At 38.6% G+C, this 14,364-nt stretch overlaps 2 protein-coding genes and 1 long non-coding RNA gene across 3 annotated transcripts; 1 reads left to right on the plus strand and 2 right to left on the minus strand.

Annotated features, from left to right (window-relative positions):
* The first annotated feature begins 576 nt into the window (after positions 1–576).
* On the plus strand, positions 577–9,705 carry LOC134861099 (uncharacterized). Its single transcript, XR_010165369.1, has 3 exons — positions 577–679; positions 5,910–6,567; positions 9,634–9,705. It is a non-coding gene; the product is annotated as an uncharacterized LOC134861099 (long non-coding RNA).
* On the minus strand, positions 4,080–8,344 carry si:ch211-254p10.2 (solute carrier family 40 member 1). Its single transcript, XM_063879408.1, has 9 exons — positions 8,195–8,344; positions 7,523–7,628; positions 7,360–7,427; positions 7,049–7,208; positions 6,633–6,748; positions 6,310–6,436; positions 5,879–6,133; positions 4,828–5,514; positions 4,080–4,339 (listed from the first exon to the last, which is right to left on the minus strand). The coding sequence occupies exons 2-9, from the start codon at positions 7,623–7,625 to the stop codon at positions 4,080–4,082; spliced, it is 1,776 nt and encodes a 591-aa protein (XP_063735478.1). The 5' UTR covers positions 7,626–7,628; positions 8,195–8,344.
* LOC134861848 (sodium-dependent neutral amino acid transporter B(0)AT3-like) lies at positions 9,102–14,081 on the minus strand. Its single transcript, XM_063879407.1, has 12 exons — positions 13,940–14,081; positions 13,110–13,250; positions 12,804–12,941; positions 12,497–12,678; positions 11,567–11,677; positions 11,372–11,484; positions 11,159–11,287; positions 10,782–10,938; positions 10,469–10,673; positions 9,861–10,020; positions 9,618–9,780; positions 9,102–9,516 (listed from the first exon to the last, which is right to left on the minus strand). Exons 1-12 carry the CDS (start codon positions 14,079–14,081, stop codon positions 9,340–9,342), a joined length of 1,818 nt encoding a protein of 605 aa, XP_063735477.1. The 3' UTR covers positions 9,102–9,339.
* Positions 14,082–14,364: the final 283 nt, after the last annotated feature.

Genomic DNA, 14,364 nt, shown 5'->3' on the forward strand with positions numbered 1-14,364 from the left:
TTTTTTAAAGCACAAATTAAATTACACAAAATAAAAGGTGATACATGACCTTCCTTTCAAACGTTAATTTGTAGGGAACCGGAACAGTAAGAGTATATATAAAATATGCTGTCTCCTACAGGAGCAACATAGGCCTATGTGTGTTTTTGAAAGGTAATAATCCTTAATTTAAGAAAACGCAATGAAAAAAAGGATTGAAAACACACTATTGTTATATTATTATAATACCTTATTATCCAACTTAAACTAGGAACATTTCATCTACTGTTTTCTATATGGACTCTTTTTATATGGGGCAGGGACATGCATTTATTTGCAGAATAGCCTGTACATTAAACTAATGCAGTAATGAAAACCAACACAACAACAAATCATATTTCACGTGGTATAATGTTCTGCCATTCACTGAATATTTGTATGTTACAAATCTAAAAAACTATATATTTTTGATGTATCAGGAGATGCCACTATCACTTCCGTATCATGAATGCATCTGGTGCCAACCATAGACTTTGTTTTCTTTGTTTACAAACGATTATTTTAAACCAAATCAATAATACTGTCACTTCCGGTTATCGTCTTTGACACTCAGGTAAACACATGCAAATCCTCCACTGTTCAACACGCGGATTATTGTTTCCAATAAGGATCAATGACGGTTTATGTACTCACAACATTGGTAAGTCTTGGCTTTTGAGAAAATCGTTATCTCTGTGACTCTGAGGTAGTTGACTACTAAGTTAATTAGAACCATGCTTAGCTAGCGTTAGCATTACGTGAGTAGCAGACAGTGGTTGATGCGACATTCGTGGACAACAGACACTTAAAGTACATCCCAACTACAAACACAATATTACCAATGAATGTTGTTTATACTTTGGTCAGGTTGCTTACTTACTTTTTTCTTGCTTTTAGTTCTTGAACTTGTATTTGTTGTATGATTTATTTTTTGCGTGTTCCTGCTACAACCATGGGATGGCGCTTTTGAACACAGTATAGATGAATGGCTATGAAGCCCCAATTGGTGTCACTAATAGGATTTACTCCATTATTGTTGTACTTATATGTAAATAATAAAAACCCCATTATCTTACTTGACCGGTGGTAGAGAGTAGTGGCTAACTATGTCAATGTGGTGAGGTATTTGTACATTACTTGTATACAAATTCTGCACTATACTTCTGCTTATTTATAGTTCTACTCCATTCCAACTCAGAAGCAAATCTGAGCATTTTACTTAGCTTAATTTCAAATCCAGGAATCAATCAAATAATTAATATATATTGCTAATATTATCAATAAGGCATTTTTCTTCAGGGGATAATTTAGGCTACAAGCTACCCAGCACCTCGCATGTATAAACTATATGTCACATAAATCAACATTAAGGCAATGACCCCAATCGTGCATCAATAGTTAACAATCAATCATATTATATTTTCTATTCTGAAATGGACCCTCTTGCATAACAAATAGCCAACTTTTACTTTGGATTATCTTAGTGCATTTCATTCAAATGTAGGACTTTTACTTAAGATAATATTTCTACGTTCTAGTATTACTGTTTTTACTTTATTTTCAAGATATATGTTCATAAGGTATTCACTCAGTGGTGTTTCCTGTAAAACAGCCTCCCACTCCAAAAACAGCTCTTCTTGGCAAGTTGCCTTTACCAGCCTACTCATGGCTGCTGTTCATTACCAAGGTAACTACCCACTGACAGTGATTGTGATAGAACCATTACATCTAAATGTAGTTTATCAAATTAGGGCTGCAATTGGATAGGGATTTAGAATTGTAGAAAAAATGACAGGTACCAATCATTGACTGCCTTCCTGTACATACTTGTCTGTTTTGATGTTCAATGATACATGTGTGTCAGGATGCAGAAAATTTGATTAAGATGAGCTTACATTATAGAGGTGTTGCACATTATAAATGAGAATCTCTGGAGTGCAGACTAGATTTACATGTCTCTCAATTCTGGATGGTTTCCCTCTTGTGTTACAATCATTTTGCCCACCCTCCCATATCCTCATGTCCTTATATGTCCTCCTCTGGATGATAGGCATCAGTTTCGTAATTACTTTATGATGGTGCTGACTATTTATAGAAAATCTGAGGATTATGATGTGGCGTGAAGACACTGTGGGTGTATTATGTCTTATATCTGCGGAAATAATGCAAAAAGCCCTAAAGCTTTCCTATATTGGCATGGTGGCGACGACCATTTAATATCACATTGACCTCTACTGGCGACAAAAATACATTACATTTACATATGGCTACTATTTCACCTGGCTTTGAACTTTTCATGTCGTTAACATTTATATAAAGTGTAAATGTTTTTTCAAAGCTGCGTTGCTCATCCTTTTACAGTCTCCCCTATAACACTATACACTGAAGGAAATAATGTATTTCTGCCAGCATTATATCTTTGTGGCTGCTACAGTCTATTCTGATTGATAATTAACCAACGCCACCGTTGATGTTATATCTATTTGTATAAGCTCTCTTACCTTGGACTGCAAATTCAGGGACTATCAAAAGAAGAGCAGACATACTGTATGAAACCATTTGGCTGCCCATTTTATTGGAATGATTCCAGCACTACCATAACTTTTGAAGGTTGAGTTAATTGAAGTATCAGGCTGTAAATAAGTGTAGTGATTAAATAGACTACGTAATTTCACATTACAATGTTTGTTTGTTTATTATTCTAAACAGAAGACCTGAGACCAAAGATCATCTTCAGTCATCTTTATTATCATAATTATCAGTCTGAAAAATAATGACAACATACAATACAACAAATTCACAGGAAAATTATACAAATATATTGAGATGTGTTGCTGGTTGTATGACATAAGGTTAAACTTGGATGTTATTTTCACTGTACATGTAGGAGATATGAAAACACATGGTAGCTGAGAGTAATTCCCAAGTTATATTCCCAACAGTGTTCTTGTTCTTAGTTGAGGTAAGTTAATGTTTAGTTCATCAGAACTACAAAAGAATAAAGCAAAATGTAATACAACAGCTTCAATAGCAGTGATCAACATTTGCTATCAACATATAGCTATCACTGATTTCAAACATGTCACAAAATGAAGATTGCTTTCCTCTTGGATTTCTATTAAACTATTAATATCACTCTTTATATGGGAAGGAAATACAGTTTTGAAACTATTTTTATTTATCTAAGTACACAAGCAATTAGAATGAAATAGTTTGAAGTTTTACTAAAGTACATGTAGTGATGTTATCATGTTTGTTGTTGTAATCCATTAACCAGGTTTACATGCATAAAAGAAAGGCAAATGTTTGCTTGATTCATCCACAGAGAAACAAACCAGGGGAAGGAAACACTTGTCCTTTCCCTTCTGTCCTTTTAAAAGGGGGGCTGCCTTTCAGACTTTTTTTGTAATCAAACAAACTCGCATCAAGTTCCCTTTATGTTCCTTTTAGGACATCCTGGAATATTTCCAAGTGGACGGATCAGTTACATTGATGCCACTTGACTTGTAGAAATACTGTCTTGTCTTGTTTGTATTTTCCATGTATCATTGTTAAGTTTTCTCCCAACACTAGTTCCTTACTGAGTGAAGGTTAGAAAAATCTCTTCATCCATCCACCCTCCCATCCAGAAAGCTATGTAAGTTAACAGGCTTGTTTGATGAAAGTATTGCAGTAATCCTACAGGGTTTGCATCGGCGTGAGCTGGTGTCTTAGCCACTATATATGTGTCCTGTTGTACATTAGATTAGGACATTTCCCCTGAAGGTACCATTTCTGCTTTTATTGTATCCACCTCAACTTATGTACACGAAGGGAGAGCGTGTCTCCCACTCTTTTTCACCTGAGTTCTTGTTTGCTGCGATGGCATGTGGCCCTGCAGGAAGAAAGCAACTGAGGTGGGACACTTGCTGTGTTGTGCTGAAATGAATGGCTAAGACGGGACTGGAGTGTTGCAATAAGATTGCTGTAGGAACAGGAGGGAGACATTCATTTCACAGGTGCAGAGTGGTTTCAGTGCTGGTAAGCATCTCATGCCTGGATGTGTGGGCCAAGTCTGCTCCTTATGTGTCCAGGCGGCGTTTTCTCTTTGCTTTGTGAGCATACAGGAAGTACATGGTGTGCCCAGTGGTGATGAATAATACAGATATTATGACTAGGATGCCGAAGTGCTGTGGCTGTGGTGCGGAGATCACCATGATGAAGTGAAGCAGATCCATCAGGTAATTCATAGAGCTCTGCACCCCGTTCACCACACCCCTCTCTGACTCACAGATGTTTTCCTGCAGGAGCTGGGTCACTGTGAGGTCAAAGGACCAGAGACCTAAAACACAGATGTCACTGGGGTTTAAAAGTTAACCAGGCCATTAACTTTAGCCTTACCTTTAGTTAATGATACAGACGTTGACATTTTTATAGGGATGTCTAATTATTGAATTATGTAATCGTGGGGAATCCTGGTGGCTCAGTGGTATACTCTGGTCTACTGTCGACTATCAATAAAAGGTTAGAATACTGTTATTATCACCACTGTTATATGTATTAAATGGGACAGTTAACTGTTCTTTAACAGTGCTCTCTGGTGGAAAGACAATGTTATTGCGATACTTTCTCAACTGTCTTGAAAAAGGCATATGCAGTCATAATAAGCTAACATTGGCTAAAACTATCTGCCTAATTGTAAATGGGCAAAGCTCTAAGGTAACAATATTCCCTTCTGTATTGTACATCGATATCAGTATGGACCCAATTTAGACGCAATTTTCTTAGTAAGTTATGGACTCATTTAAATTAGGCAGTCCTTTTACTCACCAATGCGTGCTGTGATGACACCCAAGAACAGAAGGATGATGGATATGTAAGATTCTGGCGCAGTGTCAGAGGGGACATTGTCGAAGAGCACAGTGTTGTTGGTCCAGTGGATGGAGGAGCGGTCGGGTAGCAGTGGTTGATTGCTTCCTCCTCTAAGAGGATAGATGTGTTTTTGCCGTTGACTTGCCATCCCTCCAAGGTCAGTAGAGGAGTTGGAGGTAATGTAGGGCATCAGCAAACTAAGATCCATAGGGCTGCCAGGGGCAAACACAGAGCAGACACACAGCAGCAAGCAGCCCAGGTGGAGGCAGCTCGAGATGATGCCTGTGTTAACCAGGCCATAGGACTTCCTGAGTCTAGTGAACATCACGGTACCCATCAGCCCTGTGATAGCTGATACACCCATCAGCAGACTGAGAAGAGAGCCGCTTATGCCCTGAGTATACGCATAGCCAGTGGTGATGCAGTCAAAGCCCAGCACCGTGGTGTAGAGGAAAGCCAGACCCATTCCTGCCAGGAAGACAGGCTGGCGATAGTAGGCCCTCCAACCGTCCTTGCAGGTGCTCACCAGCCAGCGAAACCTCTGGAAACACAGCGGCAGGTTGGTGATTTCTTTCAGCTTCAGGCTCGTGTTGCAATTACCTTCGGTCAGAGGTTGCAGTTGAGGTGGTGAAACAATACTTTCCCCTGATGAGAAAAAAAAATGACATCTAATACTTTTGCGGACCAATTTTAAACCCTTGTTAGGTGTTCTGAACCTTTAATGCTCTATGTCATGTTAGACTGTTAGATGGTCTGTTGCATATGAAAAGATTTTGGAATAAATATCACTACATCAGTACTTTTTTATGATGTCTAACCCTCAATAATGCCGTAGAAGCATTGATGGGAAGCAACATTTACATTACTGTATTTAAAAGGTCACTTAGCAAGGCAAGGACTCCATGATGCTCACTGGACTTAATGCACATTTTCAGTAATTAAAAATGACATTTTAATCGTGGTCAAATCGCAAATCCTTTATATAAAAAAAAAATGCCTTAGTGCGCACCTTGTAACATTCTCCTCTCTGTCCTCTGCAGAAACACCTGATCCACCTCAACCGACGGTGGTTTGATTGAAAGAGCAGGGACGATGCGGTACACCCGTGACAAGAAGAAGAACTCCACAATCAGAGACACAAGGTTCCAGCCCAGGATGAAGCCACAGCCAACTACATTGGAGGCCAGGGTCATGACCTGTCCCACCGCTAGTGGGGCCAGGATGTTAGTCACCTGATCTATCCGCCTCATGGTTGCATTCATTCCTTTTGTTAGGATCAAAGACACAGAGGTTAATGCGTTTCCACTAGAGGACGGTCAGCGAGAGCAGAAAAAGGCCAACACCTCTGTAGGTTAAGTATATCTGACGCACAACCACTGATGTGGGACAAAAATGGAATGCAAACAAATGTGTGCATCAACAAAAAACAAATGCCCTCACCAGCTAAGTGACCTCGGTTGTAGCCTGTGATAACCACAATCCAGTCCCTCTGAATGGCAATGGTCAGTGCTGTGCTTGCAAGGTTGGCCACATCTGCCAGGATGATCACCACCGTATAACAAACCACCTTGTGTGAGTTTTGCGATGCAACATGTTACTACAACAGCACAGAGTAGCCACAAGCTCAGAAGCAGAGACAACATGGACACAGGACAGAAGGAACAACAGCAGCAGTAACTCCTCTGTGTCATAATCATGGTGAGAATTCAGTTTGGTATCAAGTTATGAAATTGTCATTTTTAGAACATTCAGTGTCTACTCACAGTTAGCCATCCATCCCAGATCTCTTCAATCCTTTGCTTATAAGAGAACACCAACATCAGCACAATGCTACATACTGTCACTGAGATGTTCTGAATGAAAAGAGACGCATGTGCAACTGAAATAGGGGGAAAAAAACAAAAACTGTTTTAGACTCTCACAACATTGGTGATATATTTTCTGAAAAATGAATGCTAGCCTTGACAGATATGAGCCTGCATTCCTGCTGGTGTTGAGTGTAGCTATCAAATCAGGGACTGATTTACACTTGAGATATCGTGTGAAAGCAATTTGCCACCTGGGGAGATAGGAAACCAGCAGACTACTGGGCCCAAGATTGAAATCTGCTGATATATATCACTGCTCTACGATATACTGCATGCTCAAATTTTCAAATGGGTGTGAAATTGTCACATACCTTTATTCCTGGGATTGCGATCAACCCAGTCTCCAATCAAAGCCCCGAGCAGGAGCACAGACCCGGCCACTACCAACCCAAACACCGCAGTGAGCAGCAGGTTACGACCGTACAGCTCAATCAGGAACACAGAAATTGCAAAGTGCCACATGCGGTCGCCCTGTTTAACACAACATTAAAGTGCATCATTATGTATTGTTTGGCTAAGACCTCTGTGTATGCTAACCCATGTAGACGACCTTGCCATTCTTTAAGTTTTTAAGTCTTATTTATTCCTCCAGGAATCTGTATCTTCAGGGAAAGATTCTTACCCACATTGACAATGCTCCACTGACATAGATGAGAAACTTTGGACCCTTGAGGTAGATAAGAGCTGAACCTTGTGAGGAAAGGCATAAAGAATGAATGAGCACACATTATGTTTTTCTACAAATATGTTGCACAAGTTCCAGTTGGATTTAAAGTTGATTTCACCTGGTATATTCCTAGCTCTTTTGGCTCTTTCCTCCCTGATGTCGTCAGACTCAAACTCCACCACAACCCCCCCACACTGGGAGGCATCTGCTCGCTGGGACATTTCCTAGTGTAGGATCAAAGGTCAAAAAAACGGTTGAACTTGTCGCACTCTTGTCCCATTGTTGATACTACAGCGTGCCATTATTGAAGGTCACAGCATCACTTGGATGCTGTGACCAACACCAAGGTTACTATGTTGTTTATTATTCCAAGAGTGTGTACACTTGGATCACTGTTTTTTTACTTATTAATATGCTATAAAGCAGTTCTATAGACATCGGCAAACCTCAACTTATGATGATATCGTCTTCACAAATTAAATACACTTAATTTTCTTAACCAGCAACTTTATGCAACTGAAGTTTAAACACAGTGTCCTTTTGACCTCACCTTTTCAGGTGGTTGCAACACTGTATTATTATTATTATGAAGTACTTGTTTTTCCAAATCTATAAACGAGATAAATAATGCCTGCTTTTTGTCAACACAAGTTACATTGTGAACAAATAAAAAAAATGTCCAACAATCAGATTTCCCAATAGCATTAGCTTGACACCTTGCATAGATCTTTAAATGCATTTCCAAACCGAAAGTAATTAAAGCACTCATTAGTCATTGCAGGGTCATCACCTTTGTTCTGATGTTACACTCAATCCTTGCTGTTGTTCCTCGATGATGTATCTTGTGCCATGTATCCTACATTGGGATGCTAGTCTTTCCTGAGAGCTGGAATTCAAGCTGTAGTAGTTTGAAAGGCTTAATAACATCACAGTGTTCAAGTGCACCATTGTATGAAAGTGCCAGAAAAGCAGAACAGGCAGAGGGACAACAAAGGCAGCCAGCATATTCCAAAGCACGTGACACCGGGGGGGACAATATCACTGTCCACCCACACCACAAAAAGGACAACTGTGTAACTTGCATGGCTCAAATTACACACATGCGCATGGTCAGTGAGCACATGCATGCAGCCCTGACCACACAAGCCCCGTCCTACTACTCTCATCCACCCACATGCACTGTTGGCGTGCAAAAAAAGTTACATAGAAGCAGCATCATGCAACACTACATCACTCTTGCAGCTCACAGAGTGTAGAAGCAGATTACTGATAAATATAACAGAACAAAATCTGCGTCTTATACGCACGGGAATGTGACTTATTAGAGGATGCATGTTGTTCACAAATGATGATGTAAAGAGTACCTACAAACTCAAAATTGCTGCTAACATCAACTCATGTGGCACATCTTGTAAGTATTTGCACTGAAAATCATTCTGAGAATGAATAATGTGTTTCTCACAAAGCGTTTAGAAGAGTTATCCATCACTCATCCAATTAAAACACCAACACAGGAAATGAACGGTTGTCTTCCTTTAATCAAATATTAACAACACCTGATATTCAGCTCTAGACATTGGTATCCTGGTTTTAATAATCTTCTCAGGGATATTATCTTGCTTTGATTTAATCTAATTGACAGTGTTTGCATTTCCTTCACCAATATAAACACACTTGTGTAAATTAAGAAAAAACGGTGTTAAATTAGGGTAGCGGGAACATTTGAATCACAGCTGCGACTGCCAATATTTTATCTTAGCGGTAATGTCAGTTAAACTGCAATGTAATTAGAAGCTTCTAATACCGTTCTATACAAAAGATTACAAATAATATGAAAAAATCACCAAAAAAAGTTATTAAATAACAAACAGTATCACACATATATTTACTCCTGGTAGTCCTGACCACCAATCTGATGAAACATTCTCCGTGGAATTATTCGTTTTCGTATGGATTTTGGTTCCTCCTGTTCATGATGTACTTCTTCAGGAAGCCCATGAATTTGTAGAAAGCCACAAGAGGAATGGATACAATAGGAAGGACAGATAGGAGCACGCAGATAGCGTAAACCGATTCGGGATAGTTCTGTACGTCGGCAAGGGGGAAGTTCACCTGTTGGGGTAAAGGAGTACAAAGTCAATGTCTTTTTTCAAAGTGCAGCAGGTTGAACAAACTACGCAATGATGTTAAATGAAACCGTGTAAACTTTTTACATAATCTGGGTTCCAGGCGTTATATGTTGGTCGCTTTTCAGCCTCGACTACAACGTATGCCACAAAAACCAGCAGAAGCATCAGAGGGCTGATAAAGCGCCATGTGGCCTGCCAATAAAGATTTGGCCTCCGCCCTGTCATCCATTCAATGTCATCATTAAACCTGCAAATGGAGACCTGAGTCAAAAACTTAAGCATGTTGTCATATTCCAAGTATGATAATGACATGAATTACAACTTCACCTGTTTATTCCATAGATGTATACCACACTGATGATCTCAAAGAAGGCTATGATGAGCAGCGGCATGGATCCCACGTAGTTGTTGAAAATCCCCAGCCAGTAGTTTCCAGAACCCAACGTGAAGATGAGAGCCACAGTGAAGGAGGTGAGACAAATGAACCCTTTTTAGAAAATAAAAACAATTAAGGAAATGGAATTTATTTGATGCTGCTATAATTAATAATGCTGAATTAAGTCATAAAGAAATATCTGTATAAAAGTTCATTTAAAGTGTGTGCATTCTGCAAGATAAAGCATTTTTGTTTGTATACAAAAGGCAAATTGATTAATGGTTAAAATCATATTTAAAATTCATTCAAATATTGATAAAAATGCGGTTTTCCGCCTCTCATGTTTGGAGACATCCTGCCTTGTTTGTTTTGCATCATATTGAACTCAATATTTTTCGTTTTTGACTGAGAAAACTAGACATTGTAATATAATAATCAATAATAATAATATAAACAGATAAATTGTAATGACAATAATCCCTATTTGCAGTTTTAGTAATTTCATAATTCCAAATAGAGATGATTCATTCATTCAAACTCCTCAGATATTTTGGTTTACCTGTGAACGCTTCCTTAGGCATCCAGGCTGGAATAACGTGCAGGTCCAGCAGAGGAGTAAGGACCCCCTCTAGATTCCCAAACATGGAGGACAGGCCCAGGCTGAAGAGCATGACAAAGAAGAGCACCGCCCACACCTGAGAGCCCGGCATATGTATCACCGCCTCAGTGAACACAATGAAGGCCAGTCCGGTTCCAGAAGCGCTCTACAGGTACGATCTGAGACGTTATCTCTTACACAACAATCTGACAAAGGTTAATCAAGAACAACTTCAAAGGTCTTCAATTATTTCGTAGTAACAGCTGAATTGTACCTCATCCAGGAACGTCTGTAGGTTACACGTCTTTAGATTGAGGCTTTCGACCTCTGAGGGATCAGTATTGTTGAAGTAGTTAAACCAGTCATTGTAGTTTTCGAGAGTTATGTTTTCATCCCCAATGTTGAATGAATTAGTCAACCTTAGTATGTTCCTGAAATCAAAGGAAATTACATTGGTTAACACAACCAGTGCAAGCATCACGCCTTATAATGAATGGGGAATGCTTTTTTATGAATTACCAGGAAAATAGATATTTTCTTTTGTACTGATTAATTGATAAATCATTAAAGTTAAACACAAACATTTTCAGTGTTGAAATTGTGTTTTTGGTATATTTAAAAAAACTGCATAATTCCCTTTATGATACTTACCAGTTTCTGCACTTATTGAAGTTTTCGTTAGCTTTAAATCCAAGAATGGCAAAAATTGGAATTGATGCATAAATTGATGTAAAACTGTTCACACATCCAACAATTAGGGCATCTCTCTCACAGTTATTCCTGAAAAGAAAAAGTGTAGTTTGAGTTTTATTTCATAGTATTGTTGTATTTTGTACGTAGTGCTGTCAGATGAAAAGGTTTTACTTCTGAACATTATAACTGGAAAAAGCAATAAGTCCTCCGAAGGCCAAAGACAAAGAAAAAAAAATCTGAGTAGCAGCATCCAACCAGACATCAGGATTTTTAAGTGTTTCCCACTGCAAAGAGCATACTAACTGTTAGTGAGACATCAGTGAATCTTCATTACATTTCATCATAAAATGAAACTGTCAAACTTACATCTGGAGTGAAAAGATATATTAAGCCATCTGTGGCCCCATCCAGAGTCAATGATCTGATCAAGAAGATGGTCAAAACCAGATATGGGAAGGTGGCTGTGACATAAATAGCCTGTTGAACCAGTTCAATGCTTATTAAATATTTCATTTTCAAATCAAACGGAAATAGAGATTTTTGTAACCTTATGTGTCATAGGCGTATCCTAATGTATGGGGGGTTTTGTAAGTGGGTTCTTAGGAGCCTCAACGTAAGACAGCTCTTCTGTCACTTGTTTAGTGGATAAACACTAATCTTCCATCCAGCACCTTTATAGCCTTGAATGCAGCCTCTACCAGAGTGCATAGAAAAGGTCAAATAAGATTACTGATGAACATGCTTTTGCTGAACTTATTTTTACCCTGCTGTTCTGTTTTAGAGACAGAGGTTTTTTCTTGCTGTAAAAGTTTGATTTGTAACTTGTATTCTTGGTAAATTTGTGCCAGCTGATTCAAATTTGAGGGATTATCAGTGAATTTCTGTATTCGAGCCTTGTACTGTATTTCTATTTGCATAGTCCATTTCATATACAGCCCCGGAAAAAATTAAGAGACCATTTCAGCATTATCCTTTTCTCTTGTTGTATTATTTATAGGTATGTCTTTGAATGATTTTTATTTTATTTATTGTATTCTATAAACTACTGGCAATTTTTCTTTGTGTTGGAATTAAACAGACACTGGAATGGCTGCCATACATGTAGAGATAAAGTTTTAAGTACAATTTGGAGTGGTCTCTTAATTTTTTCCAGAGCTGTATACATATTTTTTGATCTGTGTCAAGAAAGTCTAACCCCTTAATATTTTTAAACAAATTGTTGATATCTCGGTTGTAGAATACAACAAATAGATATTACATTTATAATATGTTTTGAGATAACATCAAACAAATTACCTTTCCAATAGTTTCAATTCCCCGTATGAAGCAGATGTACACGAGGCACCAAGCAGTTGCGAGACACAGTACAAGCCACCACTGCAAGGAGCCGCTGATCTCAATGTTTGGTGTGATGTTCAGTGTTTCACGATACCAAAAATAGTTAACCGGCGAGCTCTTTTCACATTCACTTACATAGCCTGTGTCAAAGAGATTGTTCATCATCAAATCATTTGTGGGACTGTCTGTCTTTTACTTTAGTTTTAATTCAACATTTATTTGTAAATTATAGTACTCTGAAAAGACAAGATAAGTAAGAAAATACCAGTATGGTTCAAGTTTAATGGGCAGTCCCTCCAAGGAAGTGGGCTTTGAAAGGAGTGGAAGAAGAACCAGAGGATCCAGGCAAGGATCATGTTGTAGAACAGGCCGACTAGGAAGGAGACTGCCAAGGATGCCACACCTGTGTATCCACGTTCACAAATTCACCAAGAAATGCATGCTTGTTCCAAAAGTCAGTGATGTTCAGATAATCATGCACAACTTTTACACAACTGTATTTTGTTCAGTACTTCATCTTGTTTTGGCTTACTGCTTTCCTGAGTAAATGGTATTGATTGAACCTTCTCACCTAATCCTCCCATATAAGGGGAGATCGAATTCCATACTCCAACACTCCCCATGCGGAGCCGTTGTCCGATGGCCAGTTCCATGTGCAGCAGAGGAAGTCCCTCAAATACCAATGCAATGGCATAAGGAATCAGAAAAGCCCCTTCAAATAGGGCAAATCAAAATGACTGATTAGGGACAATAACAGAATCAATATGAGATATTCAGTAATCAGTTACCTCCCCACTTTAAAAATAAACATTGGCATTGACTTTTATTTCTGAAGGTCATTCAGTTTCTGATTACTGGACATTGTACTATCAACAATCTGAGCTTTATCAAACATAGCAATAGCTCTCAACACCAGACATAACTGATTCCCCTAGTTAATAAATTATTCATCTTGATGATGCAAGTTTATCTTTGAATTTATTTTCTTCAGACATTGTTAGTCAGGGACATCAATGGCGTACTGGAAAAACAAGAGAACTACAACATGAAAATTGAAGCAATGTTATATCTGCATCATTTCTGCAACCACATCTAAGAGTGAGATAGTAATGGTTAAATAAAAGCTAAGTAATGACAAATGAAAAAACAAGATATGACTATTGTGAAGCATAGAGTCTGTTTGTATGACTGATTGTATAGTGAGAAAATATCTTGGAAATAAAGGTTATTTTCTCAACTTAAGGGAAATGGTAGTACAGCTTTTAAAAACAGTGTAAACGGCTTCTTATTTGGTTGTAAGAGCCTTTGGATATATGACTGCAAAATATTTGATAAACCAAATGGAAAGTCAAATATTTGCTGTCCAACTTTACTGTTTTTTTAACATCAAAATGCTCTTACCTCCTCCATATGTTTGACACAAATATGGAAATCTCCACACATTACCGAGTCCCACGGCAAAACCTATGCACGTTAGCAAGTATTGGACCTTATTGTCCCATTTTGGTCTTTCAGCGATGTCTTTAGGTTCATCAACCTGCATCTGCTCTGCGCTTCCGGGTGTATCCATCACTTGTTTTCGTTGTTATTTCAGAATATTTTACGAGGCAAATCTTCCTTTATCCAACTGGTCCTCTCTGTCGGAAGAGAAGGGGAGGACCTGGGGGATTTGTTACCTGTATGTATCAGGAGACTAAGGGGCGACATTTTCTTTATCAGTCTCGTATTTTGTGTTGGCTCTTAAACCTGTGGGAACAATCTGGTTTGTTTGTTTAATAAAAAGCCCTTGTGTAAAGCGGCATGATCTGATGTTGATTACGAAGCTG

Source organism: Eleginops maclovinus, chromosome 3 (genome assembly GCF_036324505.1).
Source record: "Eleginops maclovinus isolate JMC-PN-2008 ecotype Puerto Natales chromosome 3, JC_Emac_rtc_rv5, whole genome shotgun sequence".
Classification (NCBI taxonomy): domain Eukaryota; kingdom Metazoa; phylum Chordata; class Actinopteri; order Perciformes; family Eleginopidae; genus Eleginops; species Eleginops maclovinus.

Excerpts from the sequence above, each read along its gene's own strand:
- si:ch211-254p10.2 (XM_063879408.1), bottom strand. The coding sequence starts at position 7,625 with ATGTCCCAGCGAGCAGATGCCTCCCAGTGTGGGGGGGTTGTGGTGGAG. Across the intron at positions 6,134-6,309 it reads CAACCGAGGTCACTTAGCTG|GAATGAATGCAACCATGAGG; the intron begins GTGAGGGCATTT and ends TCCTAACAAAAG. Across the intron at positions 4,340-4,827 it reads TGTCATCACAGCACGCATTG|GTCTCTGGTCCTTTGACCTC; the intron begins GTGAGTAAAAGG and ends TCTGTGTTTTAG.
- LOC134861848 (XM_063879407.1), bottom strand. The coding sequence starts at position 14,081 with ATGCAGGTTGATGAACCTAAAGACATCGCTGAAAGACCAAAATGGGAC. Across the intron at positions 12,679-12,803 it reads ATTAAACTTGAACCATACTG|GCTATGTAAGTGAATGTGAA; the intron begins GTATTTTCTTAC and ends TCTTTGACACAG. Across the intron at positions 10,021-10,468 it reads GCCTAAGGAAGCGTTCACAG|GGTTCATTTGTCTCACCTCC; the intron begins GTAAACCAAAAT and ends TTTTCTAAAAAG.